Source organism: Mesoplodon densirostris, chromosome 15 (genome assembly GCF_025265405.1).
Source record: "Mesoplodon densirostris isolate mMesDen1 chromosome 15, mMesDen1 primary haplotype, whole genome shotgun sequence".
Lineage (NCBI taxonomy): Eukaryota > Metazoa > Chordata > Mammalia > Artiodactyla > Ziphiidae > Mesoplodon > Mesoplodon densirostris.
In genome coordinates, this window is record NC_082675.1 from 29,245,656 (window position 1) to 29,272,644 (window position 26,989).

General features: G+C 45.9%; 1 protein-coding gene across 7 annotated transcripts in view; it reads right to left on the reverse strand.

Annotated features, from left to right (window-relative positions):
* The window catches only part of PRELID3A (PRELI domain containing 3A), a 67,613-nt gene that overhangs the window by 31,127 nt on the left and 9,497 nt on the right, over positions 1–26,989 (reverse strand). For 4 of the 7 annotated variants that reach the window (XR_009534558.1, XM_060119580.1, XM_060119581.1 and 1 more), the window contains exons 2-5: positions 14,407–14,575; positions 13,655–13,744; positions 12,424–12,494; positions 12,229–12,331 (exon numbers count right to left, since the gene is read on the reverse strand). Coding sequence is in view for 5 of the 7 variants with exons in the window: in XM_060119580.1 (XP_059975563.1) it covers positions 12,229–12,331; positions 12,424–12,494; positions 13,655–13,744; positions 14,407–14,575 (433 nt within the window). In the remaining 2 variants the exon portion in view is untranslated. Of the gene's footprint in view, positions 1–10,480; positions 10,535–12,228; positions 12,332–12,423; positions 12,495–13,654; positions 13,745–14,406; positions 14,576–26,989 lie in introns of those variants that run through there. The other 3 variants (XR_009534559.1, XM_060119585.1, XM_060119583.1) reach the window with 2 other exon arrangements.

Below are 26,989 nucleotides of genomic sequence, written 5' to 3' on the forward strand. Positions count from 1 at the left end.
GGAGCACTGATTAGAAAGCAGGGAGAGGAAAGCAGTTTGGTGGGAGGGACCAAATTTAGTTTTATTTATGCTGATTGAAAGATATGGTGGAATTTCTAAGAAAGGGGTTGGCTTTACAGAAACTTTTTCTGTAAAAGGCCAGATGGTAAATATTTCAGCCTTCATGGGCCTCTTAGGTCTCTTGTCACATACACTCCTGTGTAGAGGGGTTTATTTATAACCCTTAAATATACAAAAACCATTCCCACCTCATGGGCTGTGGTTTGCCAAATCCTGCCCTAAGCAAACTGTCCTATAACAGCTGAAAACACAAGCATAGAACGTGATGAGAAGTCAAGGCCAGAAATCCAATTCACTACTGAGTCAATGTCCATTCATTTCTTACTGCCTGATTCTTTCACTGTTGATAGTTAACTCTTACTAGTGATTATAGAAGTTTTTTTAAAAAACAAAACATACCATTGTTAAAAAAAAAAAGTATGTTCCATCAGTGAAGCCCAGTGTTCCCAATTCCAGCCCCACCAGTGGTCCCCTCGAGGGACTCTGCAGCCCAGCGACAGGCCAGCACAGGCAGAAACAGCGCTGTGGACCGGGAGCCATGAGACTTTCACCTCACTTTCTGGTTGGATACTTTGAGGTAGGTCCCAGTGTCCACACTTTACAGACAGGAACAAAGCTCAGGGGTCACGTGGTCTGCCCGGTTCACTCCCGCACGCTTTTAGCCCCACGGTGGGCTGGCAAAGTGCTCTCTCCCTAGCCGCCAGAGTCACCAGAACAACCCTGCCTCTCCTTTGGATACTGAAGTTGTAACAGAACCTGTGAAAATCTGTTCTTAATATATGGGCATTCACTAAGGCCTAGCCGTAAGTGGAGGTCCGCTAGGGAAGACTACTCTGGAAGAAAATGTAACTCGTAACAGACACCCAGCAGGTAACTCCTACATCAAAGCACCCCGTTCCTTAACATGAGGACAGAAATGCTGGCGCAAACAGTCACCCACTCTTACAAAGCCAAAAGACACTGGCTCAAATCAGAGACATTTGCAACAGTTGGTTCTAATGCCAAACGGGCAGAAGACTCTTCAAAGGATATTCAGCACCATCGCTTTTCCTACAAGAAGAGAAGCCTCTGATCCCAGAGCCCCTGGCACTGCTTCTACAGTAACAGCGAGGCGGGGCCACCCGACCAGGAGGCTGGCGCCTACACAGACCACACGATGGCCTGGGGCACAGCTTCCGGAAAACACTCTCGGTTTCTCTTGAACATCAGCCCACTAACTTCTGGTTTATCTGCATACTTGACACAGTAACTAGTGCATTTCAGCTTTATTCCTACCAGACTTCAGGGCCACAATAACAGGGATGTAACACAGGAAACTGAGGAAAGGCAGAATTCTGGATTTCTTTCTATGCTTTTGGCAAAAAAATAAACCTTACGCAAGTAATACATTATCAAAATAAACACCTCCTCCTGATACTCATTTCTCTAAAACACTAAACTGGTTGGTTTGGTTAAACATAAAAATGTATCCCATTTCATGTTCAGAAACTAAAATGAAATAAGGATGCTTTATGTTACTATATACGTATAATTAAAAACACATGTCTGTAATTAAGTCTAAGGTCTGTGGTCAGTGGGAGATAATGAAATCTGACAAATTAAGTGATGTTTGTAGAACACGAGACTTGAGTACGGGCAGGTCGGCGGGGGCTGGGCAGAGGCCATGCCCAGCCCTTGATGGAACACAGGGCTCCTGGGCCACTGAGCACCAGGCCTGGTCTGAGCAGTCACAGCCGGACCTGGCAGGAGCCCCGGGGCTGAGGCCTGGAATGTGTCATGTTAACAAGCTCCAAGGCCAACCTCAGCCTCTCACGTTTAAAACCTACTCCTGCCCTCTGACCGGTCATCCTTCCTGAGAATCCGAGGCAAATATCCACCCAGCAAACCTGCGGATCAGCACCCACAAGAACTTTCCATTTGAATGTGGGAGGTTACAGAGTGTGAGAAAGCCATTCCTTTTTCACCCTGATACTTTGGTTTCTAGGGAAGGGATATCAAAAGTTTAACTTCTGGGGCTTCCCTGGTGGCGCAGTGGTTGAGAGTCCGCCTGCCGATGCAGGGGACACGGGTTCGTGCCCCGGTCTGGGAAGATCCCACATGCCGCGGAGCGGCTAGGCCCGTGAGCCATGGCTGCTGGGCCTGCATGTCCAGAGCCTGTGCTCCGCAACGGGAGAGGCCACAGAAGTGAGAAGCCCACGTAATGCAAAAAAAAAAAAAAAAAAAGTTTAACTTCTTGGGGCTTCCCTGGTGGCGCAGTGGTTGAGAGTCGGCCTGCCAATGCAGGGGACATGGGTTTGTGCCCCGGTCCGGGAAGATCCCACATGCCGCGGAGCGGCTGGGCCTGTGAGCCATGGCCGCTGAGCCTGTGCGTCCGGAGCCTGTGCTCCGCAACGGGAGAGGCCACAGCAGTGAGAGGCCCGCGTACCACAAAAAAAAAAAAAAAAAAAAAAGTTTAACTTCTTAAAAAATCTTTCCACCAAAAAAAGAAAGGTAAAGGTGAACAACAGGCCCGCATGTAGCAAATTCAGCCCCTTTCCAGAGTCCTTCTCCTCAGTATCCCCAGGCATGCATGCAGTAACCGCGAATGTTCCCTTGGACACACATGTAGAGCGTGTGTGTGCAGCCCCGGCTGTCAACTTGCTGCCTGAACTCTGTGTCTCCTGTCCTGGGTGCAGGGAACCACAAGGCTAGGTGCCAGTGGTGCTTCAAGCCCTGGCGCAGGCGGGGGCTGCCAGCCCCACCAGCTCTGAGTTCAGGCAGCCGATAACCCACTCCAAGGCCTTGTGACCCGGCTGAGAGAATAGCAGTGAGGATCCTCCCGGGGAAGAAGGCCTCGGTCAGGTCCCACCGCGCTCATGTTCTCCAGCCTCCTGCCTAGGTCATCTCAGGAGAGGGGGCCGCCCCTGGGTGCTGGGGGTACCGTCTGAAGGTCAGTGCAACAGCAGTGTTGACAGATACTCATTAAGAAACGCTAGCAGAGAGTATTTCTCAAATTAGAAATCAAGGTTAAGTTTCACACGACCATCCACACTCAGCTTCGTGTATTCTGTCAGACAACATTTGCTACTGTACTAATGGTGAATTCCAAATACAAATAAATATTGAATCCACTTCCAGACCAAACTGAAAGTTACAAAGCCAAACTCTTTTGCACTAAACAAATTTTGAAGATAATCACTACTGCTTTCTTAATGACTAACACCCCCCAAGGAAAAAATGTATTGATAATGGAAAACATAGGAGAATAAAAACCCAGCACATGCATGTGCTTATTTTTACCCAACTTCATTCTACCAGAAAATTAAAGAGTCCAAATAACTGACATTTACAACTGTCCTTGCCCTAAAAATGCAATCTTCCTCCAAAACTACGCAGGGGATTTCTGCACACCATAGCCATTGTAGAAGACTCACAAGAATCCACCCTTTCTGGCACTTTTATCCCTGCTTCAAAAATGTGGTTTGCAGGGCTTCCCTGGTGGCGCAGTGGTTGAGAGTCCGCCTGCCGATGCAGGGGACACGGGTTCATGCCCCGGTCTGCGAAGATCCCACATGCCGCGGAGCGGCTGGGCCCGTGAGCTATGGCCGCTGAGCCTGCGCGTCCAGAGCCTGTGCTCCGCAACGGGAGAGGCCACAACAGTGAGAGGCCTGCGTACCACAAAAAAAAAAAAAAAATGTGGTTTGCACAGACTCACAGATACAGAAAACAAACTAGAGGTTACCAGTGGGGAGAGGGAAGGGGCACAATAGGGGTGGGGGATTAAGAGGAACAATCTACTACGTATAAAATAGAGAAGCAATAAGGATATATTGTACAGCATAGGGAATATAGTCAATATTTTATAATAACTATAAATGGAATATAACCATTAAAAATTGTGAATTACTATGTAGTACACCTGAAACTTATATAAAATACTGTAAATCAACTATACTGCAATAAAAATGTATGTGTATATATATATATATTTGTAAAAACCATGGTTTCCAAAATGACAAATATTCATGTCTCCCTCTAGAACAGAACTCCCTACATGACAACTTTAGACCATTACCTCTATGAGATTATACAGTTACCTAGAGGTCATGGAACAAGAGGTTCACTGCAGAAAAGGGTCACCCAGTGTAGAGGGCAATGCTTCGCGCTGAGTGTGTCAGAGTGAAGCCCCCAACACACACGGACACAGAGGAAAGCTCCCTTCACACTCATCTCTATAGACAGGAGGGAAGCAAGGACAGGATGCCATAATGAACAGGAAAGATTTAGAAATCTAGAATAGTTTGCCAAGATAAAAACTAGTGAAAAAGTTGGAAGGTTTGTCAATTTTGTTAATCTTTTCAACAAAACAACTCTGGTTTAATAATTCTATTATTTTCCTATTCTCTATTTCCTACTCAGCTTACAAGTATTTTGTTAAGGATTTTTGCATCAATATTCATAAAGGATATCAGTCTGTAGTTTTATTTTCTGGGGGTGTCTTTGCCTAATTTTAGTATCAGGCTAATACCTATCTCTGAATGTTAGGATGTATTCCCTCCTCTGTTTTTTTGGAAGAGTTTGCGAAGGATTGGTGTTAATTCTTCTTTAATGTTTGGACTTTTCTTTGTTGGGAGGTTTTTAATTACTGATTCAATCTCTATCTGTTACAGGCCTGTTGAGATTTTCTGTTTCTTCCTGAATCAGTTTTGGTTAAGTTGTGTGTTTCTAGAAATTTGTCCATCTCACTTAGGTTATCTAATTTGTTCTGGTATAATCATTCATAGTACAGGGATAACTTGGAGATATGGCAGGTTCAATTCCAGACCATGAAAATAAAGTGAATATCACAATAAAGTGAGTCACAAGAAATTTTTGGTTTCCCAGTGCATATAAAAGTTAATTTTATGCTATACTGTAGTATATTAAGTATGCAATACCATTATGTCTAAAAATATATATACATACTTTAATTTAAAAATACTTTATTGCTAAAAAATGCTAATTATCTGAGCCTTCAGCATGTTGTAGTAGTGACATCAAAGATCACTGATAACAGATCCCCGTAACAAATATAATAATAATGAAAAAGTTTGAAATATTGCAAAAATTACCAAACCATGACACAGAGACATGATGTGAGCAAATGCTATTAGAAAAATGGTGCCAACAGACTTGCTTGAGGCAGAGGTGCCATAAACCTTCGATTTGTAAAAAAAAAAAAATGCAGTATCTGCAAAGTGCAGTAAAGTGAAATGCAGTAAAATGAGGTATGCCTGTATTTTCTTATATCCTTTTACTTCTGTAAGGTCTGTAGTAATGCCCCCGCTTTCAATTCTCATTTTTTTATTTTGAATCCTCTTTTGTTCTTGGTCTAACTAAAGGCTTGTCAATTTTGTTAATCTTTCAAAACAACTTTTGGTTTCAATAATTCCATTATTTTCCTAGTTTCTATTTCATCTCCTCTCTAATCTTTATCATTTCTTTCCTTCTGCAAGCCATGGATTTAGCTTCTTCTTCATTTTCTAGGTCCTTAAAGTCAGGTTAATGATTTGACAGCTTTCCTCTTTTTTTAACATATGTGTTTGTAACTATGAATTTCCATCTGAGCACTGCTCTCACTGCATAAGTTTTAATATGTTGTTTTCATTTTCATTCATCCCATTTTATGATTTCACTTATAATTTCTTCTTTGACTCACTGGTTGTTAGATGTATGTTTTTTAAATTCCACATTTGTGAATTTTCCAGTTTTCCTTATGCTACTGATTTCTAACTTCATTTCATTGTGATGACAAAAGATACTTTCTATGATTTCAGTCTTCTTAAATTTACTGACACTTGGTTTTTGGCCTAACATATGGTCTATCCTGGAGAATATTCCATGTGCTCTTGAGAAGAATGTGTATTCTGCTGTTATTAGGTGAAGTGTTCTATATATGTGTTAGGTCAAGTTGGTTTACAGTGTACTTCAAATCCTCCATTTATTTACTGATCTTCTGTCTATCCAATAATGGACATTCTATCCATTATTGAAAGTGGACTACTGAAGTCTCTATCATAGAATTGTCTATTTCTCTCTTCTGCTAATGTTTGCTGAATATATTTGAGGGTTCTGTACTGTGGTATATATATATCTTTCTTTGCCTTTTGTAACAATTTTTTGCCTTAAAGTCCGTCTTTTCTGATATTAGTGTGGCCACCCAGCTCAGCTCTCTTTTAGTTACCATTTTCATGGAATATCTTTTTCTATCCTTTCACATTTAACCTATTTATCTCTTTGGCTTTAAAGTGAGTCTTTTATAGGCAGCATATATAGTAGGATCATGTTTTTTCATTCATTCTGCCAATCTCTGTCTTTTAATTGGTAAACTTAATCCATTTACCTTTAAAGTAAATGTTAAAGATGTACTAACTTCTTACATTTTGCTATTTGTTTTCTATAAATTTCACTTTTGTTCCTGAATTCTTTCTTCACTGCCTATTATGTTTGATTTTCTTCTAGTATAACATTTTGATTCCCCCTTTATTTTTTATATAGTTTTTAGTTATTTTCTTACTGGGTATCCTGGTAATTATAATTATCATCTTAAATTCATAAAAATCTAGTTTGAATTGATACCAGTTTTAGCTTCAATAGTGTATTAGTCAGGGTTCGCCAGAGAAACAGAACCAGTAGAATGTGTGTATGTGTGTATGTGTGTGTATACACACACATACACACATACACACAGGGATTTATTTTAATGAATTGGCTGCTCTACTTTTGGAGGCTGTGAAGTCCAAAATCTGCAGGGTGGGTTAATCAAGATTCATTCAGCGCCCCACTTGTTGGTTTAGGTATTTGACTAGAATCCAGAGTTCTACAAAAGTTGATTCTGTCATACTTTTTCTTGCTAGTTTATTGACTGTTTCAATGGGAGGACTATTTATTGATTTGTTTCAGAAGTGGGAGCACCCACCTCTACCATTTTCCATGAAGTCACTATTTATGTACTTTTTTAACCTTTAATTTTGAAATTAATGTAGACTCACTGGAAGCTGCAAAGGTAGTACAGGAACAGCCGACATCCCTCAGTAACGTTTTACATAATTGTAGCGCAGCATCAAAACCAGGAATTTAACACACATAGTGCAGCACAGAGAGCTTTAAAAAGATCACTTCAAGCAAGGCTTAGCTGTATGAAATTTCACAGCAGGAACAAAGAGATCCTGAAAGCTTTCAGAGAGAAAAAAAAGCCACATACAGAGGCTCAGGAATTGGAGTGGAAAACGATGGTGCAGTGCCTTCAAAATTCTGAAAGTATCTTTATCTACAGCTGTATGTCCAACCAAGCTCTGAGTGAAGAGTGGGAACAGAAGGGACATTTTCAGATACGCCAAATCTTGGAAGCTACTATGGGGTGTCCTTCCCCATCCTGTGGTAGGAAACAGAGAGAGGAAGGCAGGGAGGCCAGGAGACAAGGGCTCCAGGAGGGGAGACGGGCCGAGGAAATGGCCAGGAGGGATGACAGCCACACAGCTGCTAGTCAGAGAGAGCAAGACCGGCCTCCAGGAAGTACAGCGCCAGAGAAATGAGAAAGGGATGTGCTACCTACGGGGTCTGACCTTGGAAAAGGATGTCACAAGGTGCTGCAGAGAGCAGGCGAAGAGGTGGAGTGTGGGGGACTCAGCCAGAGACTTCTAAAAATAAGATTAAACAGATGAAGAGGATAAGACAGTTACTACCTTCAAGGAGAAAAAAGCTATGTAAGAAAGAAAATGTAGGAACTTCCCTGGTGGTCCAGTGGGTAAGAGTCCGTGCTCCTGATGCAGGGGGCCCAGGTTCAATCCCTGGTCAGGGAACTAGAGCCCACATGCCGCAACTAAGAAGTCCGCATGCCACAACTAAAGATCCTGCATGCCGCAGCAAAGATCCCGCATGCCGCAAATAGGACCCGGCGCAGCCAAAATAAATAAATAAATATATTTTTTTTAAAAAAAAAGAAAATGTAATTACAGTACACGTTTTCACTTGGTAGTAAACAAGTTATGTATGTTTTAATTATGGAACCAATGTGCTTTTAACAATAAGTTACAATATAGCTACATTGGAGAAATGGGAGAGGGGAAGATTTAAGAGAGAAAATAACCATCTACCATGGCAGGAAGTCAGCAGATAAAGTCTAAAATTGTTGAATCAAGAAATAGCAGAATATGCTTCTTTATTTAGAAATCTAACAGTAAATGCCAAAACTATCAAAAGAGTGAACAGTCCCCTCAGAAGGGTAGAAGAGTGCTTTGCAGAAGAGGTAAGAGGGATTGTTTTTGTCATAAAACTTTTAACTCTATTTCACCTTATGCTATGTGCATAAAATATTCTCATAAAAATAAAAATGAATTTCATTTCATTTTGGATTGGAAGTACTATTATCAAAGAAAAAGCAGTATCTAAAAAAACCACAGTAGCATATAGTTCTACCCATCCTTTATAGAGGAGAGCTTCTCTAAAGTTTTTATAATTTGAAACACACCAGAAGAGATACTACATTTTACTTTTGAAAATGAGAAAATTCGAACTCCCAGTGGGAGGTACCTTGACGCTAACAGGACAGCTGAGAGCTTGAAATCACAGCCCTTTCGCTGCGACCTCCTGATAGTGGCTGCGGGTGCCTGCGTGGTGAGGAGCAGCACAGGCTGCGGTCCGGCCGGGGGCCCCGGACAGCGGGACAGTCTAGTTGCAGCCCAAGGGCAGAGCACGCGGCTATGCCCACCAAGCCTAACTGTCCCTGTGTCGCCATTGGGGTGGACACCCCGACTCTAGCGTGTGCAGATCTGTGACGGGGGTAAGACAGGGACACACGTCAACTGCCTCTGAGGTGACAACTGGTGGCCAGATATGTGTGAAGAGACCAGCAGTGAGACTGTGGATCAAGGGCGAGTGAGTGAAATGGGGTGTCCTCTGAAAAGAGACAAGCTCTTTAGTGAGACCCCGAGAGTCGGCAGGAGAGCTGGAGCTGAGGAAGGACAGATAAGTCCCCACAGCCATCTGAGCAAACCCAGCTCAGGTGGCAGAGCAGGTGTGTGGCTCAGCATGGGGTGGGCAGAGCGGCGGCCCGGCCTCCTCCCAGCAGGTCTGCTCCCCGGGCCTCGCTCCACGGGCGCCACCACCAGCCGGGCCTCCTGCCCTGTGTGGTCATGACCGACAAGACTGGTGGAGGCTGTGGCCCAGCAGCTCCCGCCTCCCCCAACCCAACCAGGACCACACTCCAGACTTGCTTCTTCCTTCTTCTCTTCCTTTTCCTGCTTTTTGATGGTTTTTTTGGTGAGGCATCTGATTAAAGATTGAGGCAGTTTAGCTCTAGTTTATGAGGAAACAGAATGTGACAGAGTCCACAACTCAAAGGAACAGCATCACATATACACCACACACACTCCACACACACCATCAAACACACACATGCACATACACATGCACAAGCAGGACGCCCACAAGGTGGGCAGGCGCTCTGCATGAGGTCACCCTAGTGGTTCATCCAAGGAAGAAGGTCATGATCCTAGGTTCAAGGTGAAGGTCCTGGCAAACCTAAGCGTCAGTGGCTTAAACAAAATCAGCAGGAAGTTCTTAAAGGAGCCTGAGCCACGGGGCTCACGTCTGTTGACAGAGGCGCTGAGTGTGCACACATGCTATAGACAGACAGACCGACCGACCGACCAATGGTGGGAAGCAGGGCCCAGAGCAGCACAGCTCGGAAAGCCAAGAGTGAGAGGAGGTTCAAGGAAGGAGTGTAAGGATTCCCTGAACAGAGGGAAGCAGGAAACTCTGACCTTACGAAGTACAGAGACGACTGCTGACCACACGAGTGTCAAGTCCGCTCTGACACCCCAGCCACTTGGTCTAGGAAACCAAGGAGTGTTTGTGAAGCTCATGGAGATGCTGCAGATGGCTTCGGCCACTAAAAGCGACTGGCCAGTGAGGATGCACAGCTGGCAGCACGAGGGGAGGAGGGCTGCCTTCTCACCACAGCACTGACGCCCAGGCCTGGGGCAACTTCACAGGAACGTGGGCAGGTATTCTAGTCTTGCCCCCAGTGAAAACTGCCCCCATAAGATCAGCCCTTCACACTGTCTGGACCTGCTCGCGAGAGCCTTCCTGCTGAGGACACACCAGTCCCGGGACGCATGACCATGTGCTGAGAACAGCTTGAAGGAGAAGATGAACTGCCCTCAGAGACGAGATAACAAACCTGAACATAAATCCTGCCACGAAACGAGTTGGTGCATTCAGAGGAGGATGAACCCAGTTAGGTTTTTCACTACAGGGCTGGAAACCCCCATGCAGCTGTGTCTTGCAGACCCCCTCCCAGCACGCAGGCCATGCACACGGTGAGCAGGCACCAGATCCTCCCCAGGTTCAAGAATCCTGTAGTTACCGCCGCTCAGCACAAGGGGCGCTGCAGGCCTCGTTAGCTCAGGGCACGTTCAGCATTTTCAATTATCCACTCAATAGCAGCCCACCCCTGGAGCAACACAGAAAGATTTCAACGTGGTGTCAGAAGTCCTGCCTGTCTCACCACAGACAGCAGGCTATGCAGGTCACATAAATGCACAGGGACAGCCCTGTGGCTCTGAAGCAAACACAGCCAAGACGTTCTGCAGGCAGCTTCTCAGCCCCAGAAATAAGGTGGCACCTGTTCTGACTGAAATTCCCGCACCAGTTTGAGCTATGCTGAGTCCGCACCCCTCATGAGTGCCGTCACCTACTGAGGGCAGTGAGGGGAGCGCGGCCCCTCAGCCTCCTCCGTGAGTCACCCCTAACTTCTGGCTCCTGAACCGCATGTGGGGCCACCCGCCTCTCCACCTCCATCTTCCTCTCTCTCTGGCTCCTCCTCCATCTTCAGGCCACTGGCTGCCCCCACATCCCCCAAACTTGTCTGGGATGCTGTCGGATGGCAACCACAGCTGGGCGGCCATGATTCTCCATAGGCCTCCAAAACAGCAACCCCCAAATAAAGTGAAATAAAAGACGTCGGGGCCTCCCTGGTGGCGCAGTGGTTGAGAGTCCGCCTGCCGATGCAGGGGATACAGGTTCGTGCCCCGGTCCGGGAGGATCCCATATGCCGCGGAGCGGCTGGGCCCGTGAGCCATGGCCGCTGAGCCTGCGCATCCGGAGCCTGTGCTCCACAACGGGAGAGGCCACAACAGTGAGAGGCCCGCGTACCGCAAAAAAAAAGAAAAAAAAAAAAAGAAAAAAAAAAGACGTTGATCTGGCCTCACTAAGTTTCCCCTGACTTTTCTCATTAAGGGCTGAGGTGACTCTGGTCTCACCCAGTGCTGCCTTCCTCCCAAAATATTCTTCAGCAAATACTCAGGCCTGCCCTAAGCCAGACTCTGGACACACAGAGTGAGTCAGTCAGGTTCTGTCCCCAGGGCTCGCAGAGTAGACATGATGCATGCTGCTCTGGGCAGGAGGCCTCCCCGACTTTCGTGAACTGAGCTGAGCTACTGCCAACCTTCCTCAAATCTGGATTTTTCTAAAAATAGGGCAGACTGGCTCTGTACTAGTGACTAGACCAATGAGCCTAAATGCAAGAATAAATGGCTCTTGGCCCAGCCGTGACCTGAGCGTGGTAGGAAGGGAAGGACGGCTTAGGTGCCATCCCACTGGTCCCAGAATGAAGAATCTCTTCTGACCAAAAAGAACGAGAGAGAGAAAGGGAGAGTCGGGGTGGCAGCAGAAGGAGGACGGCAAGGGGAGCTGGGCGAACAGCCAGGCCCTGCTCTGGCACCCAGCACTGCCTGGGATGTGCCTCCCAAACACCCAAGCTCTTCTTGCCAACCCCGCTGGAGAGGAGGCCAGGGCTGACAGCCTCCTCCTGGTCCATCCCTCCCCCACTCCCTCCACAAGGCTCGCTCCCAAATCCCACCAGAGCGAGAGGCAAAGGGAAGCCCTGCACACGGAGAAGCTCAGCTGGAGCCACTCAATACCGATTAAATATGAAACTGCTGAAAATCCCGAGTGTCCTGCCTGCCCACGCCAATACCTGTCCTGGACGTGTGGGGTGTGTCTTGTTAACTGAGCCCAGATGGCTCGGCTCCTGGAAGGGGTGGCTGCCTTGATGGCCTGTGCTCCCCCAGGCCTGGAGCCCTCCCCACCTGCCCGCGGTCAGTAGGACCCCCGCTCATCTGGCCCCCGAACAGCTAGAGATGGTACCTTCTTTGCATTGGACGATATCGTGTTGGCCATCAAACTTTCCAGATAGCTGCCGAGGCTGATCCCCTTCACGGTGATGACGGCTTCTTGGGTGAGCACGGTCCTGCAGGAGAGCGAGAAGTGAAGGGGCTGAGCAGCCGGGGGGCGGGGGGAGCCCCCGCCCCACCCCAGCCTTGGACTTCAATGTCCGCTTACCTTCCTGGGTCCTCTGGGTGGGGTGTGTACACCAGCCTCTCACTCACTGACACCCAGTTTGTGAGTGTGATCTTAAAACAGGAAACAATGGCTGTAGGTTCTATTTCTCTTGCATTTCTTCCCAGACCATCTGCTCCCACTCCTCCCATCCCCGAATCTGCACTTACTGGAGCCAGAGCAGAAGAAACGCCAAGGCCCAGGAGGCACGGCCAAAGTACGGCCCAGGGACACCGAGTCCTGGCGGCTCCTGGCGACAGTCACTGCCCTCCCTCCACACCCCACCCAAACCTGAGTCGGGCTCATTAGCTGTCATCATTGTATGTGCAATATTGTTATGCCAGGCTCTGTATTTAATAAACCTAATTTTCTTTCATTAATCCTCAGGACAATATGGTGAGGTTGGCTCTTTTTTAGAAAAGGAAAGTGAGGCTCAGAACAGGTTGATCACTGACACCCGCAGCCAACAGCGATTCTGTGATAACCAGGACGCAGGCATGCGGCTGTCCCACCCAAAGCCCTTCCTTTCCAGTAGACCTCCTACAACAGCAAGAACCATCCCTCTTTACCGACAACTAAGCCTTCTTGAAGGAGGAAGAGGAATTTTCCAAGTGAAAGAGAAGAGAGAACAATATATAAACTGTCAGTAATGGCTCATGTGGACACACCCACCCGGCTCCCTGTGACTTTGCGGAAGGGCTGCCTGGGCCGAGGAAAGGGGGTCCCCGGCAGAGGTCCAGGCAGTAAACCAAGGAGCCTCCGCACACAGTGACACGACCCACAGGCTAATGGGTCTGACATAAACCATGCTCCCGGGCCACCCGTTTTCCCTAACACACTCTTTGAATGTGCATTAGGCCAATATCAATGGTTCTTCATTGTGAGACGTGAGAGAGGACACCAGGAGAAAAGTGGCTGTTTCAGTGGCTGCAAAGAGCCGAGTGTGTTGTTGGCGGGCAGGATGGCGCCTGGGGGGGTGGTGGGGAGGCACTGGGGAGGAGCACGGGGGCCCCGGGGCTGCCAGTCTGTCTCCTGGCCTGCCCACTGGTTACAAAGGTGTGTTCACATCATTATGTGTGTTCTTCTATACATTTTTATACTGGAATAAAAGACAAGTAAGATATTGCTAAATAAAGTCAGCCTTTCTATTAAAAATAAAAGATCATTTAGACCAAAGATGGGCTGGAAATAAAATTAAATGAAGACATTACGCACCATCGTGGCCATTGCTTACATTGGTGGAACAGAGCTCCATTTTCTTTCCCACTGGATCCACAATAGAATGTTCTCTGATGTATGTCAAAGTCCTACTGGTTCCCAAAATCTGAAAAACAAAGCAAAACCAGCATAGTGACGTGTTAGAAACTCCACCGTATATCCTGGAACACTGACCGCCATTTCCTATCCGCTACCCATCTCTTCAACCAGGGATGCAGGTGTGGCTGCACCAGCGCCTCCAGCTCCTCCAGGTGCCTCTGTCCAGCGGGTGGGACGGACACACAAATCAGGGACATAGGAACCGGTGCTTAGACAGAGGAGAAAGCAGGGCAGGAACTGGGGCGCTGAGGTCAAGGTTGAGGACAAGGTCCGGCTGGTGAGTCAGCTGTGGACCGACCCTGACCCTCACCCCCCAGGCCCCACTGTGTGGAGCCAACTCTGGGGTTCAGGCCACACCAAGCAGGACGATGAGGCTGGGGTGGGGGGACTGGGTATGGGGAAGGGGTGGGGGGCTGGGGGTCATGGGGTTTTGGGGGTCCTGTGGGCAGTGTCCCCACTGCAGGTGGGTCAGGGGATGTGTTGGACACTCAGGTGGACGATTAACTCAATTCACAGAGAAACAAACCATCTCTGGGGCTTCCCAGAAATCCCAAATGGGAAGGTTGTCATTCCCTGCATATGGGTGCCAGCTGGGCCAGCGGGTGTAGACGGCTGTGTGAGTGTAGCTGGGGGTCATGCGGGTGCAGCCAGGCTCCACTGGGGGCTCACCACTCTCACGAGGCCGGGCAGCCCCCACTCGGTGCTAAGGAGGCGGTGGCTGTGAAGCCGGCCCCGGCTGTCCACACTGCGCTCCAGCACGTCGACGCCCACGACACTGGGGTTCATGGGATTCGGGTACTTCCTCATGGCAGCCTTGATGACTGTGTCCCACGGGTGGCTGAAGGAAAACGCAACCACCAGCATGAGTGGGCAGTGGGTCCAAAGTCAGGTCAACCCTGTTCTTCAAGCTTTGTTCCAACAAATACACCTGAGGAGTTGGGCTCTGGACCCAGATCCTGGATCCCTGATCCCCCGGGCAACCAGGGGGCGGGCGGGGGCCACAGACCAGGCTCAGGCCTGGCCGTCCCAGCTTGGCTGAGGGCCCCCTCCTTCCCCAGCCCTGCAGAGCCTAAAGAGGCAGAACCTTTTGGTCTGGGGCTTCTGGGCAAGAGACAATGTCCCTATCCCCTGCCTGTTACCACTTCCCGTGCTGCTCTGTGGGCTGCGAGGCCGGGGGGCCAGGGCTCATTCCTGCCTCCACCTGGTCGCAGTAACTGTGGGGGCCTTTTTGCTGACCACCCGCCTCACCCCTGCAGCCCACCACAGGCCAAAGCAGCACACCTGCCCAACACGGATCACCCACAGCTGCTGCCCAGCTATGAGGTCCTGAAGCAACTACTTTGTTCCAACTTCTAAGCAGTATGTGACTTGAAATGGCTACATATGTTTTCTGATTATTAAAAAATGTATTTGAAAATTCAAAAAATAACACAGGATGAGGAAAATAAAAATCCACAATTTCACTATCTGGAGACAAGTCTGTGCAGGCGTCCTGTAGACGCCACCCCTCCCCTCTGGCCCTGAGCCCTGGAGTGAGGGGTGGACACCAGTGTCCCTGTTTGTTTCCTGCCATCAGAGACCACACAGCTGCCCCTGCTCCCCAGAGCTCTGTGCCTGTTGAGGCCGGCAGCCCTAAGGGCGTCCAACGGCTCAGAGTCCGGGGTACTCAGGGTGGACCTTCCCCAGGCGCTGCTATCCTGGGTTTTCCTTCAGGATGCGCACCCAGGTGCATCCCCACAGAGGTGAGTGCGTCTCAACAACACTGTTGTTTCCCCATATATACCCACACAGGTTTGAGCGGCATGTACAGACACAGCCCAGACCCCAGACCTGGAGACATGCATGCATGCACAGACGTGCACACGCTCAGAAATTAAACTGGGATCATGCTCCTTACATGCACTGATCACCGCTTTTTTTTTTTTTTTTTTTTTTTTTTTTGCGGTATGCGGGCCTCTCACTGCTGTGGCCTCCCCCGTTGCGGAGCACAGGCTCCGGACGCGCAGGCTCAGCGGCCATGGCTCACGGGCCCAGCCGCTCCGCGGCATATGGGATCCTCCCAGACCGGGGCACGAACCCGTATCCCCTGCATCAGCAGGCGGACTCTCAACCACTTGCGCCACCAGGGAGGCCCAATCACCGCTTTTTATATGTAACAGACGAACATTTTCCTGCATCATGAGGCTATTTTCAGAAATATGACTCTAAGTAACGGCACAACAGGCCACTCTGTGGACAGTGCTGTAACCAGACCCCTCTGGTGGATTATTATTATGTTTTAAATCTAGTTTTTCTTTTATTTATATTACTTTCATCATCATTTAATCCTGGACACCTTACATTTCTTTTTTTTGGTATTTTTTTGAATTTTATTTTATTTATTTTTTTATACAGCAGGTTCTTATTAGTTATCCATTTTATACATATTAGTGTATATATGTTAATCCCACTCTCCCAATTCATCACACCACCACCACCCCACCACCACTTTCCCCCCTTGGTGTCCATACATTTATTCTCTACATCCGTGTCTCTGTTTCTGCCCTGCAAACTGGTTCATCTGGACCATTTTTCTAGGTTCCACATATATGTGTTAATATACGAGACTTGTTTTTCTCTTTCTGACTTACTTCACTCTGCATGACAGTCTGTAGATCCATCCACGTCTCTACAAATGACCCAATTTCATTCCTTTTTATGGCTGAGTAATATTCCATTGTATATATGTACCACATTTTCTTTATCCATTCGTCTCTTGCTGGGCATTTAGGTTGCTTCCATGACCTGGCTGTTGTAAATAGTGCTGCAATGAACATTGGGGTGCATTTTTCATTTTGAAATATGGTTTTCTCTGGCTATATACCCACTAGTGGGATTGCTGGGTCATATGGTAATTCTATTTTTAGTTTTTTAAGGAACTTCCATACTGTTCTGCATAGTGGCTGTATCAATTTACATTCCCACCAACAGTGCAAGAGGGTTCCCTTTTCTCCACACCCTCTCCAGCATTAGTTGTTTGTAGATTTTCTGATGATGCCCATTCTAACTGGTGTGAGGAGAGATACCTCATTGTAGTTTTGATTTGCATTTCTCTAATAATTAGTGATGTTGAGCAGCTTTTCACATGCTTCTTGGCCATCTGTACGTCTTCTTTGGAGAAATGTCTATTTAGGTCTTCTGCCCATTTTCTGATTGGGTTGTTTGTTTCTTTAATATTGAGCTGTATGAGCTGTTTATATATTTTGGAGATTAATCCTTTGTCCGTTGATTCGTTTGCAAATATTTTCTCCCATTCTGAAGGTTGTCTTTTCGTCTTGTTTGTAGTTTCCTTTGCTTTGCAAAAGCTTTTAAGTTTCATTAGGTCCAGTTTGTTTGTTTTTATTTCCATTACTCTAGGAGGTGGGTCAAAAAAGATCTTGCTGTGATTTATGTCAAAGAGTGTTCTTCCTATGTTTTCCTCTAAGAGTTTTATAGAGTCCGGTCTTACATTTAGGTCTCTAATCCACTTCGAGTTTATTTTTGTGTATGGTGTTAGGGAGTGTTCTAATTTCATTCTTTTACCTGTAGCTGTCCAGTTTTCCCAGCATCACTTATTGAAGACACTGTCTTTTCTCCACTGTATATACCCTTGCCTCCTTTGTCATAGATTACTTCACCATAGGTGCGTGGATATTATCTCTGGGCTTTCTATCCTGTTTCATTGATCTATATTTCTGTGTTTGTGCCAGTACCATATTGTCTTGATTACTGTAACTTTGTAGTATAGTCTGAAGTCAGGGAGTCTGATTCCTCCAGCTCTGTCTTTTTCCCTCAAGACTGCTATGGCTATTCAGGGTCGTTTGTGTCTCCATACAAATTTTAAGACTTTTTGTTCTAGTTCTGTAAAAAATGCCATTGGTTATTTGATAGGGATTGCACTGAATCTGTAGATTGCTTTGGGTAGTATAGTCATTTTCACAATATTGATTCTTCCAATCCAAGAAAATGGTATATCTCTCCATCTGTTTGTATCATCTTTAATTTTTCTCATCAGTGTCTTATAGTTTTCTGCATACAGGTCCTTTGTCTCCCAGGTAGGTTTATTCCTAGATATTTTATTCTTTTTGTTGCAATGGTAAATGGGAGTGTTTCCTTAATTTCTTTTTCAGATTTTTCATCATTAGTGTATAGGAATGCAAGAGATTTCTGTGCATTAATTTTGTATCCTGCTACATTACCAATTTCATTGATTAGCTGTAGTACTTTTCTGGTGGTATCTTTGGGATTCTCTACGTATAGTATCATGTCATCTGCAAACAGTGACAGTTTTACTTCTCCTTTTCTGATTTGGATTCCTTTTTTTTCTTTTTCTTCTCTGATTGCTGTGGCTAAAACTTCCAAAACTATGTTGAATAACAGCGGTGAAGGTGGACATCCTTGTCTTGTTCCTGATCTTAGAGGAAATGCTTTCAGTTTTTCACCATTGAGAATGATGTTTGCTGTGGGTTTGTCATATATGGCCTTTATTATGGTGAGGTAGGTTCCCTCTATGCCCACTTTCTGGAGAGTTTTTATCATAAATGGGTGTTGAATTTTGTCAAATGCTTTTTCTGCATCTATTGAGATGATTATATAGTTTTTTATTCTTCAATTTGTTAATATGGTGTATCACACAGATTGATTTGCACACACTGAAGAATCCTTGCATCCCTGGGATAAATCCCACTTGATCATGGGGTATGATCCTTTTAATGTGTTGTTGGATTCAGTTTGCTAGTATTTTGTTGAGCATTTTTGTGTCTATGTTCATCAGTGATATTGGTCTGTAATTTTCTTTTTCTGTGATATCTTTGTCTGGGTTGGTATCAGGGTGATGGTGGCCTCATAGAATGAGTTTGGGAGTATTCCTTCCTCTGCAATTTTCTGGAAGAGTTTGAGAAGGATGGGTGTTAGCTCTTCTCTAATGTTTGACAGAATTCATCTGTGAAGCCATCTGTTCCCGGACTTTTGTTTGTTGGAAGATTTTTAATCACAGTTTCAATTTCAATACTTGTGATTGGTCTGTTCATATTTTCTGTTTCTTCCTGGTTCATTCTTGGAAGGTTATACCTTTCTAAGAATTTGTTCATTTCTTCCAGGTTGTCCATTTTATTGGCATAGAGCTGCTTGTAGTAGTCTCTTAGGATGCTTTGTATTTCTGTGGTGTCTGTTGTAACTTCTCCTTTGTCATTTTTAATTTTATTGATTTGAGTCCTCTCCCTCTTTTTCTTGATGAGTCTGGCTAATGGTCTATCAATTTTGCTTATCTTCTCAAAGAGCCAGCTTTTAGTTTTATTGATCTTTGCTACTGTTTTCTTTGTTTCTTTTTCATTTATTTCTGCTCTGATCTTTATGATTTCTTTCCTTCTACTAACTTTGGGTTTTGTCTATTCTTCTTTCTCTAGTTCCTTTAGGTGTAAGGATAGATTGTTTGAGATTTTTCTTGTTTCTTGAGGTAGGCTTAAATTGCTATAAACTTCCCTCTTAGAACTGCTTTTGCTGCATCCCATAGGTTTTGGACCATCGTGTTTTCATTGTAATTTGTCTCTAGGTATTTTCTGATTTCCTCTTTGATTTCTTCGGTGATCTCTTGGTTGTTTAGTAACGTATTGTTTAGCCTCCATGTGTTTTTGTTTTTTATGTTTTTTTCCCTGTAATTCATTTCTAATCTCATAGCGTTATGGTCAGAAAAGATGCTTGATATGATTTCAATTTTCTTAAATTTACTGAGGCTTGATTTGTGACCCAAGATGTGATCTATCCTGGAGAATGTTCCATGTGCACTTGAGAAGAAAGTGTAATCTGCTGTTTTTGGATGGAATGTCCTATAAATATCAATTAAATCTATCTGGTCTATTGTATCATTTAAAGCTTCTGTTCCCTTATTTATTTTCATTTTGGATGATCTGTCCATTGGTGCAAGTGAGGTGTTAAAGTCCGCCACTATTATTGTGTTACTGTTGATTTCCTCTTTTATAGCTGTTAGCAGTTGCCATATGTATTCAGGTGCTCCTATATTGGGTGCATATACATTTATAATTGTTATATTTTCTTCTTGGATTGATCCCTTGATCATTATGTAGTGTCCTTGTCTCTTGTAACATTAAAGTCTATTTTATCTGATATGAATATTGCTACTCCAGCTTTCTTTTGATTTCCATTTGTCTGGAATATCTTTTCCATCCCCTCACTTTCGGTCTGTTTGCGTCCCTAGGTCTGAAGTGGGTCTCTTGTAGACAGCATATGTACGGGTCTTGTTTTTGTATCCATTCAGCAAGCCTGTGTCTTTTGGTTGGAGCATTTAATCCATTCATGTTTAAGGTAATTATCGATATGTATGTTACTAGTACCATTTTCTTAATTGTTATGGGTTTGTTTTTGTAGGTCCTTTTCTTCTCTTGTGTTTCCCACTTGGAGAATTTCCTTTAGCATTTGTTGTAGAGCTGATTTGGTGGTGCTGAATTCTCTTAGCTTTTGCTTGTCTGTAAAGCTTTTGATTTCTCCATCGAATCTGAATGAGATTCTTGCTGGGTAGAGTAATCTTGGTTGTAGGTTCTTCCCCTTTCATCACTTTAAATATATCATGCCACTCCCCTTTGGCTTGTAGAGTTTCTGCTGAGAAATCAGCTATTAACCTTATGGGAGTTCCCTTGTATGTTGTCATTTTTCCCTTGTTTCTTTCAATAATTTTTCTTTGTCTTTAATTCTTGTCAATTTGATTACTATGTGTCTCGGCATGTTTCTCCTTAGGTTTATCCTGCCTGGGACTCTCTGCGCTTCCTGGACTTCGGTGGCTATTTCCTTTCCCATGTTAGGGAAGTTTTCGACTATAATCTCTTCAAATATTTTCTTGAGTCCTTTCTCTCTCTCTTCTCCTTCCGAGACCCCTATAATGCGAATGTTGTTGCATTTAATGTTGTCCAGAGGTCTCTTAGGCTGTCTTCATTTCTTTTCATTCTTTTTTCTTTATTCTGTTCTGCAGCAGCGAATTCCACCATTCTGTCTTCCAGGTCACTTATCTGGTCTTCTGCCTCAGTTATTCTGCTATTGATTCCTTCTAGTGTATTTTTCATTTCAGTTATTGTATTAGTCATCTCTGTTTGTTTGTTCTTTAATTCTTCTAGGTGTTTGTTCTTTAATTCTTCTAGGTCTTTGTTAAACATTTCTTGCATCTTCGCCATCTTTGCCTCCATTCTTTTTCCGAGGTCCTGAATCATCTTCACTATCATTTTTCTGAATTCTTTTTCTCGAAGGTTACCTATCTCCACTTCATTTAGTTGTTTTTCTGGGTTTTATTTTGTTCCTTCATCTGGTACATAGCCCTCTGCATTTTCATCTTGTCTATCTTTCTGTGAATGTGGTTTTTGTTCCACCGGCTGCAGGACTATAGTTCTTCTTGTTTCTGCTGTCTGCCCTCTGGTGGATGAGTCTATCTAAGAGGTCTGTGCCAGTTTCCTGATGGGAGGGACTGGTGGTGGGTAGAGCTGGCTGTTGCTCTGGTGGGCAGAGCTCAGTAAAACTTTAATCCACTTGACTGCTGATGGGTGGGGCTGGGTTCCCTCCCTGTTGGTTGTTTGGCCTGAGGTGACCCAACATGGGAGCCTACCCTGCTCTTTGGTGGGGCTAATGGCAGACTCTGGGAGGGTTCACACCAAGGAGAACTTCCCAGAACTTCTGCTGCCAGTGTCCTTGTCCCTGCAGTGAGACACAGCTACCCCCTCCTCTGCAGGAGACCCTCCAACACTAGCAGGTAGGTCTGGTTCAGACTCCTATGGGGTCACTGCTCCTTCCCCTGGGTCCCGATGCACACACTACTTTGTGTGTGCCCTCCAAGAGTGGAGTCTCTGTTTCCCCCAGTCCTATCGAAGTCCTGCAATCATATCCCACTAGCCTTCAAAGTCTGATTCTCTAGGAATTCCTCCTCCCTTTGCCGGACCCCCAGGTTGGGAAACCTGACGTGGGGCTCAGAACCTTCACTCCAGTGGGTGGACTTCTGTGGTATAAGTGCTCTCCAGTTTGTGAGTCACCCACCCAGCAGTTATGGGATTTGGTTTTATTGTGATTGAGCCCCTCCTACTGTTTCACTGTGGCTTCTCCTTCGTCTTTGGATATGGGCTATGTTTTTTGGTGAGTTCCAGTGTCTTCCTGCCAATGACTGTTCAGCAGTTGGTTGTTATTCCGGTGCTCTCACAAGAGGGAGTGAGCACACATCCTTCTACTCTGCCATCTTGAACCAATCTTCTCTGGCGGATTATTTTGATCGCATCCAACCTTCACTGTACAATGAAGGCAGCAGGGAAAACTGGTTCACACCAGCCTTTCAACATATGTCTTTTTCCTTAGGATAAATTTCTAGAATGGAATTACTAAATTAAACATCAAAGATTATGAACATATTGAAGGTTTTTGTTTCATCTTTGATGTCCTTTTTAAATATAACTTATTGACCATGAATTTACTTTATCCTCATAAAACGCTCATCCCAGGTCAAAAAGCTAGCAATGAGATGCAGACTAGAGCCGGGCCTCCCAGCCCCTACTCCGCAATCTTTCTGTCACACCCACGGCCTCTGCACTGTCAGGTCCAGAAGCCCTGCTCTTTAACCAAGAAATGCTTTTTCAAGCCATGGAATCGTGTCACTGCACTAACATGTCCACCAGCTCCAAAGAAGCAGAGATGAGGCTGGTCCTGATCACTCTGCAGGGGACAGGAAGCCTTTCTTCTCAGGAAAAGAACTGTCAGGGGCGCAGTCGACAACTCTGCGGAAGGAGGGAGAATCCACATACTCATGAAAGCAGAGGCGGGGGATGGGGGCTGCCCAGTGAAATAAGCTGTGAGCTTTGTAAGTCAAGGTCCCCAGAGTAGTTCCCATAAAAATCATTACTTTAGGCAGAATAGGGTCTGTCTTCTAAAATTACTTGAAATTATCTGAAAGTTGATATACATTTGTGTTAAGCACATCTCACACAATGCTTTTTTTTTTTTTTTTTTTTTTTTTGCAGTACGCGAGCCTCTCAGTGTTGTGGCCTCTCCCGTTGTGGAGCACAGGCTCCAGATGCGCAGGCTTAGCGGCCATGGCTCACAGGCCCAGCCGCTCCATGGCATGTGGGATCTTCCCGTACCGGGGCACGAACCCACGTCCCCTGCATCGGCAGGTGGATTCTCAACCACTGCGCCACCAGGGAAGCCCAACACAATACTTTCTTTTATATAGAAACCTTGCATCTTTCTAATTGATGATTTCAACTAAATACAATGTGCTTAAAACACATAAAAAATAATTTCCAGACATCAACAGAATGAAGCAGGAAAAGGATAAACATAATAATATTTTTTAGGGACTTTCCTGGTTGCACAGTGGTTAGGAATCTGCCTGCCAATGTAGGGAACACGGGTTCTATCCCTGGTCTGGGAAGATCCCGCATACCGCGTAGCAACTAAGCCTGTGTGCCACAACTACTGAGCCTGCATGCCACAGCTACTGAAGCCCACGCACCTAGAGGCCGTGCTCCGCAACAAGAAAAGCCACCACAATGAGAAGCCCGTGCACAGCAATGAAGAGTAGCCCCCACTCGCCACAACTAGAGAAAGCCCACGTGCAGCAATGAAGACCCAATGCAGCCAAAACTAAATAAATAAATAAATTCATTTTAAAAAATAATATTTTTTAAATTACAAGGTTTAAGTACACAAGTCAGTATCGCACACTTCTTGGTTAAAGAAAATAGCCCAATACTCATTTGACTGGGAAAAGCTGAGAAGTCTGGTAATGCCAAGTGTCGGGAGGATGTGGGAGCAGGAAGCCAGGCCTGCAGGTGGACATGTGAATGGGCCCCACTCCTGGGGGAGGCAGAAGGGAGACTTGCTGAAGTTCATCCTTGGGATAAAGGTCCCCAGCCTTGGCAGAGGCTAATGGTGAGCACGGTGGCCTGTGAGCTGCCCCAGCACACTCCGTGCCCGTGCTGCAGGAACGGGCCAGCAGCAGCACTGGGGGCTGGGGGCGCACGTCTGGACTGGCAGCCAGGGAGGGGGCAATTGCTGGTCCCACTCAGGGGCATTGGTGAGGAAGAACAAGGCAACTCTACGCTCAGCGAGGATGTCGGAAATATGAAGTAGGGTGAGGACACAGAGTGCCTGGGACCTGCCTACAACAACCCAGGGGAAGGAGCAGGAAATGGGGGTGCATGAGACCAGACATCTGTGAGAGGCACCGTTAGCATGCAGGATGGCACTGCACTCATTATTCCAGTCTCCACTCTTGCATAATGTGCATAATAATGAGTCCAAAAAAAAATTGAAGGAGGGACTTCCCTGGTGGCACAGTGATTAGGACCCTGCTCTCCCAATGCAGGGGGCCCAGGTTTGATCTCTGGTCAGGGAACTGGATCCCACATGCTGCGGCTGGGAGTTCACATGCCACAATTAAGGGGCCTGCAGGCCACAGCTGAGGAGCCCATGAGCTGCAACTAAAAAAAGCCTGTGTGGGGACTTCCCTGGTGGTGCAGTGGTTAAGAATCCGCCTGCCAATGCAGGGGACACAGGTTCAAGCCCTGGGCTGGGAAGATCCCACATGCCACGGAGCAACTAAGCCCACGAGCCACAACTACTGAGCTCGCGTGCCACAACTACTGAAGTCCATGCACCTAGAGCCCGTGCTCCGCAACAAGAGAAGCCACTGCAATGAAAAGCCCACGCACCGCAACAAAGAGTAGCCCCCACCTGCCGCAACTAGAGAAAGCCCGCATGCAGCAGTGAAGACCCAACACAACCATAAATAAATAAATAAATAAATTTATTTTAAAAAAAAAAGAAAGCCCACCTGCCGCAACTAAGACCCAGCGTGATGAAATAAAAAAAATAAAATAAAATGGAATGGAAATGAAATGAAATAAAATAAATATATGTTTAAACAAAAAAAGATGAAGGAAAAGTGCTCAGACCCCAAGAGACCCAGGGCCAGCCCAGTGGTTCTTGGAGCAAGGCCCGCAAAGCTGGGCTCTCTGGCCCCTCCGGGAGCCTGGGCGCTGCTGGGAGGGCCTGCCCTTCTGGCTGCATGACATCAGCCAAAGCTGCAGGAGCCCAAGTCAGACCACAAACTGCCAGCCTCTCCCCAGGAGTGACGGCCGGGCCAAGGCTGCATGGTGGTCACTGCTGAGCTGTGCACTCAGGGCCCATCCCTGATGAGAGAGTAAAAGGACTCATTTTACTACACCTGGATCCCTGGTTCTGAGCGAGGGCACAGAAAGGACGCGGGAGGCCTTGCTGGTCGGGAAGCACTGGCGGCCACATGGGTGGCAGCTCAGCTACTGTGCTTCCCCAGCCACCACTTCTCCTTGAAACTACTGACCACAAACTGTGGTCACTCAGACGTGGGTGTCGGACAGGCATTTTCTCAAAGATGAATGAAGTGAGCCTGTCACTTGGAGGAAAACACCTGATGGCATTTGCTGCCAAAGATAAAACTTGAGCTTCTAAGTGAAAACTGGAATTTTAGAAAACTTGCATCACTACCATGGGCCTGCTGCTTGCCCCACACTGTACCCGGTGACCCACACAGCCAAGGGACCAGTGCGAGACGTCACAGATCACATGGGAGAAGGACTCATTCAAAGTATGAGACGGGCCAGTTACTCTGGTCCTCGTGGTGTCAGATTTTACACTGCAATTAATTTGAGAAACTACTGCTTGTTTCGTTGCAGTAGCAAAGAACAGCCATGACTATTTTTAAAGACTTTCGAAATACCTTTGCCAACTAGGTTTTACTCACATACAGCGTGAGGCTGGATTTTAATAACTTACTTCAACCAAAACAACAGACTGCAAACACTGAATGCAGAAGCCGACAGGACCATCAAGTTAGCGTCCATGCAGGGACCTCCCTGGTAGTCCAGTGGTAAAGAATCCGCCTTCCAATGCAGGGGACACGGGTTTGATCCCTGGTCGGAGAACTAAGATCCCACGTGCCACAGGGCAACTAAGCCTGCACACCACAACTACTGAGCCTGTGTGCCTCAACTAGAGAGCCCACAGGCTCTGGAGCCCATGTGCCACTAGAGAGAAGCTTGGGTGCCGCAATGAAAGATCCCACATGCTGCAACGAAGATTCCGCGTGCCGCAACGAAGACCCAACGCAGCCAAAAATTAATTAATTAAATTATTTTTTAATAAAATTAAAAAAAATAAAATCTGTTGACAATAAAAAAGTGTCTATGCAGCCTGACATTATAGAAATTGGGAAAAAATAAACAAAACAGTGCCACTCTTACTACTTTGAGGGGTTTTGGAAACTACAGGTTTTTTAAATTTAAGAAATGTTATTTACCTTAATGTAATGGGTTTATTACTGTTAATTTTAATAAATTAATAAATATCTTAAAATTTATCACTTTTAATTTCTAATATGGTAAATATTAGCAGATTTAACCCACATAAACAAACACTGTTTGGGTCCCCAATATTTTCTAAGAGTGTAAAGAGGTCCTACTGCTGACGAGTTTGAGGATTTCTGGCCTAAGTAAATGTCCTTGATTAAGTGACCCAGAAATATACACAGGAGTGGTCACCACAACACGATTTGTAATAAGGGGGAAACGATGTCCCTTCAATAAGAGAAAGAAAAAATGGTGACATATTCTTTATGGAATAAATGGAATATTGGAATACTATATGGCTGAGATACAAATGTGTACATGTACATGTATACACACAGATCTCAAATAGATACACACACACACATGCACAGATCTCAGGAACACACTGTTGAGAAGAAAGGGAAACTGAAAAGATCTATACAAGATGGTGCCAGTGATTTCTATTTTAAAAAAACAAACAATACTACATTTTGTTTATGGAATATATACCTTCGGGAGGCTACCCACCAGGTTCACAATCATGACCCCCTGTGAGAGGGAGGAGGGAACAGCATTAGGAGGGGACAGTGGGCACTTCACCTCCTACCTGTAACATTCCATTTCTCTTATTTAAAAAGGGAGGGGGGGGCTTCCCTGGTGGCGCAGTGGTTGAGAGTCCGCCTGCCGATGCAGGGGACACGGGTTCGTGCCCCGATCCCGGAAGATCCCACATGCCGCGGAGCGGCTGGGCCCGCGAGCCATGGCCGCAGAGCCTGTGTGTCCGGAGCCTGTGCTCCGCAACGGGAGAGGCCACAGCAGTGAGAGGCCCGCGTACAGCAAAAAAAAAAAAAAAAAAAAAAAAAAAAAAAAAAAGGGAGGGGGTT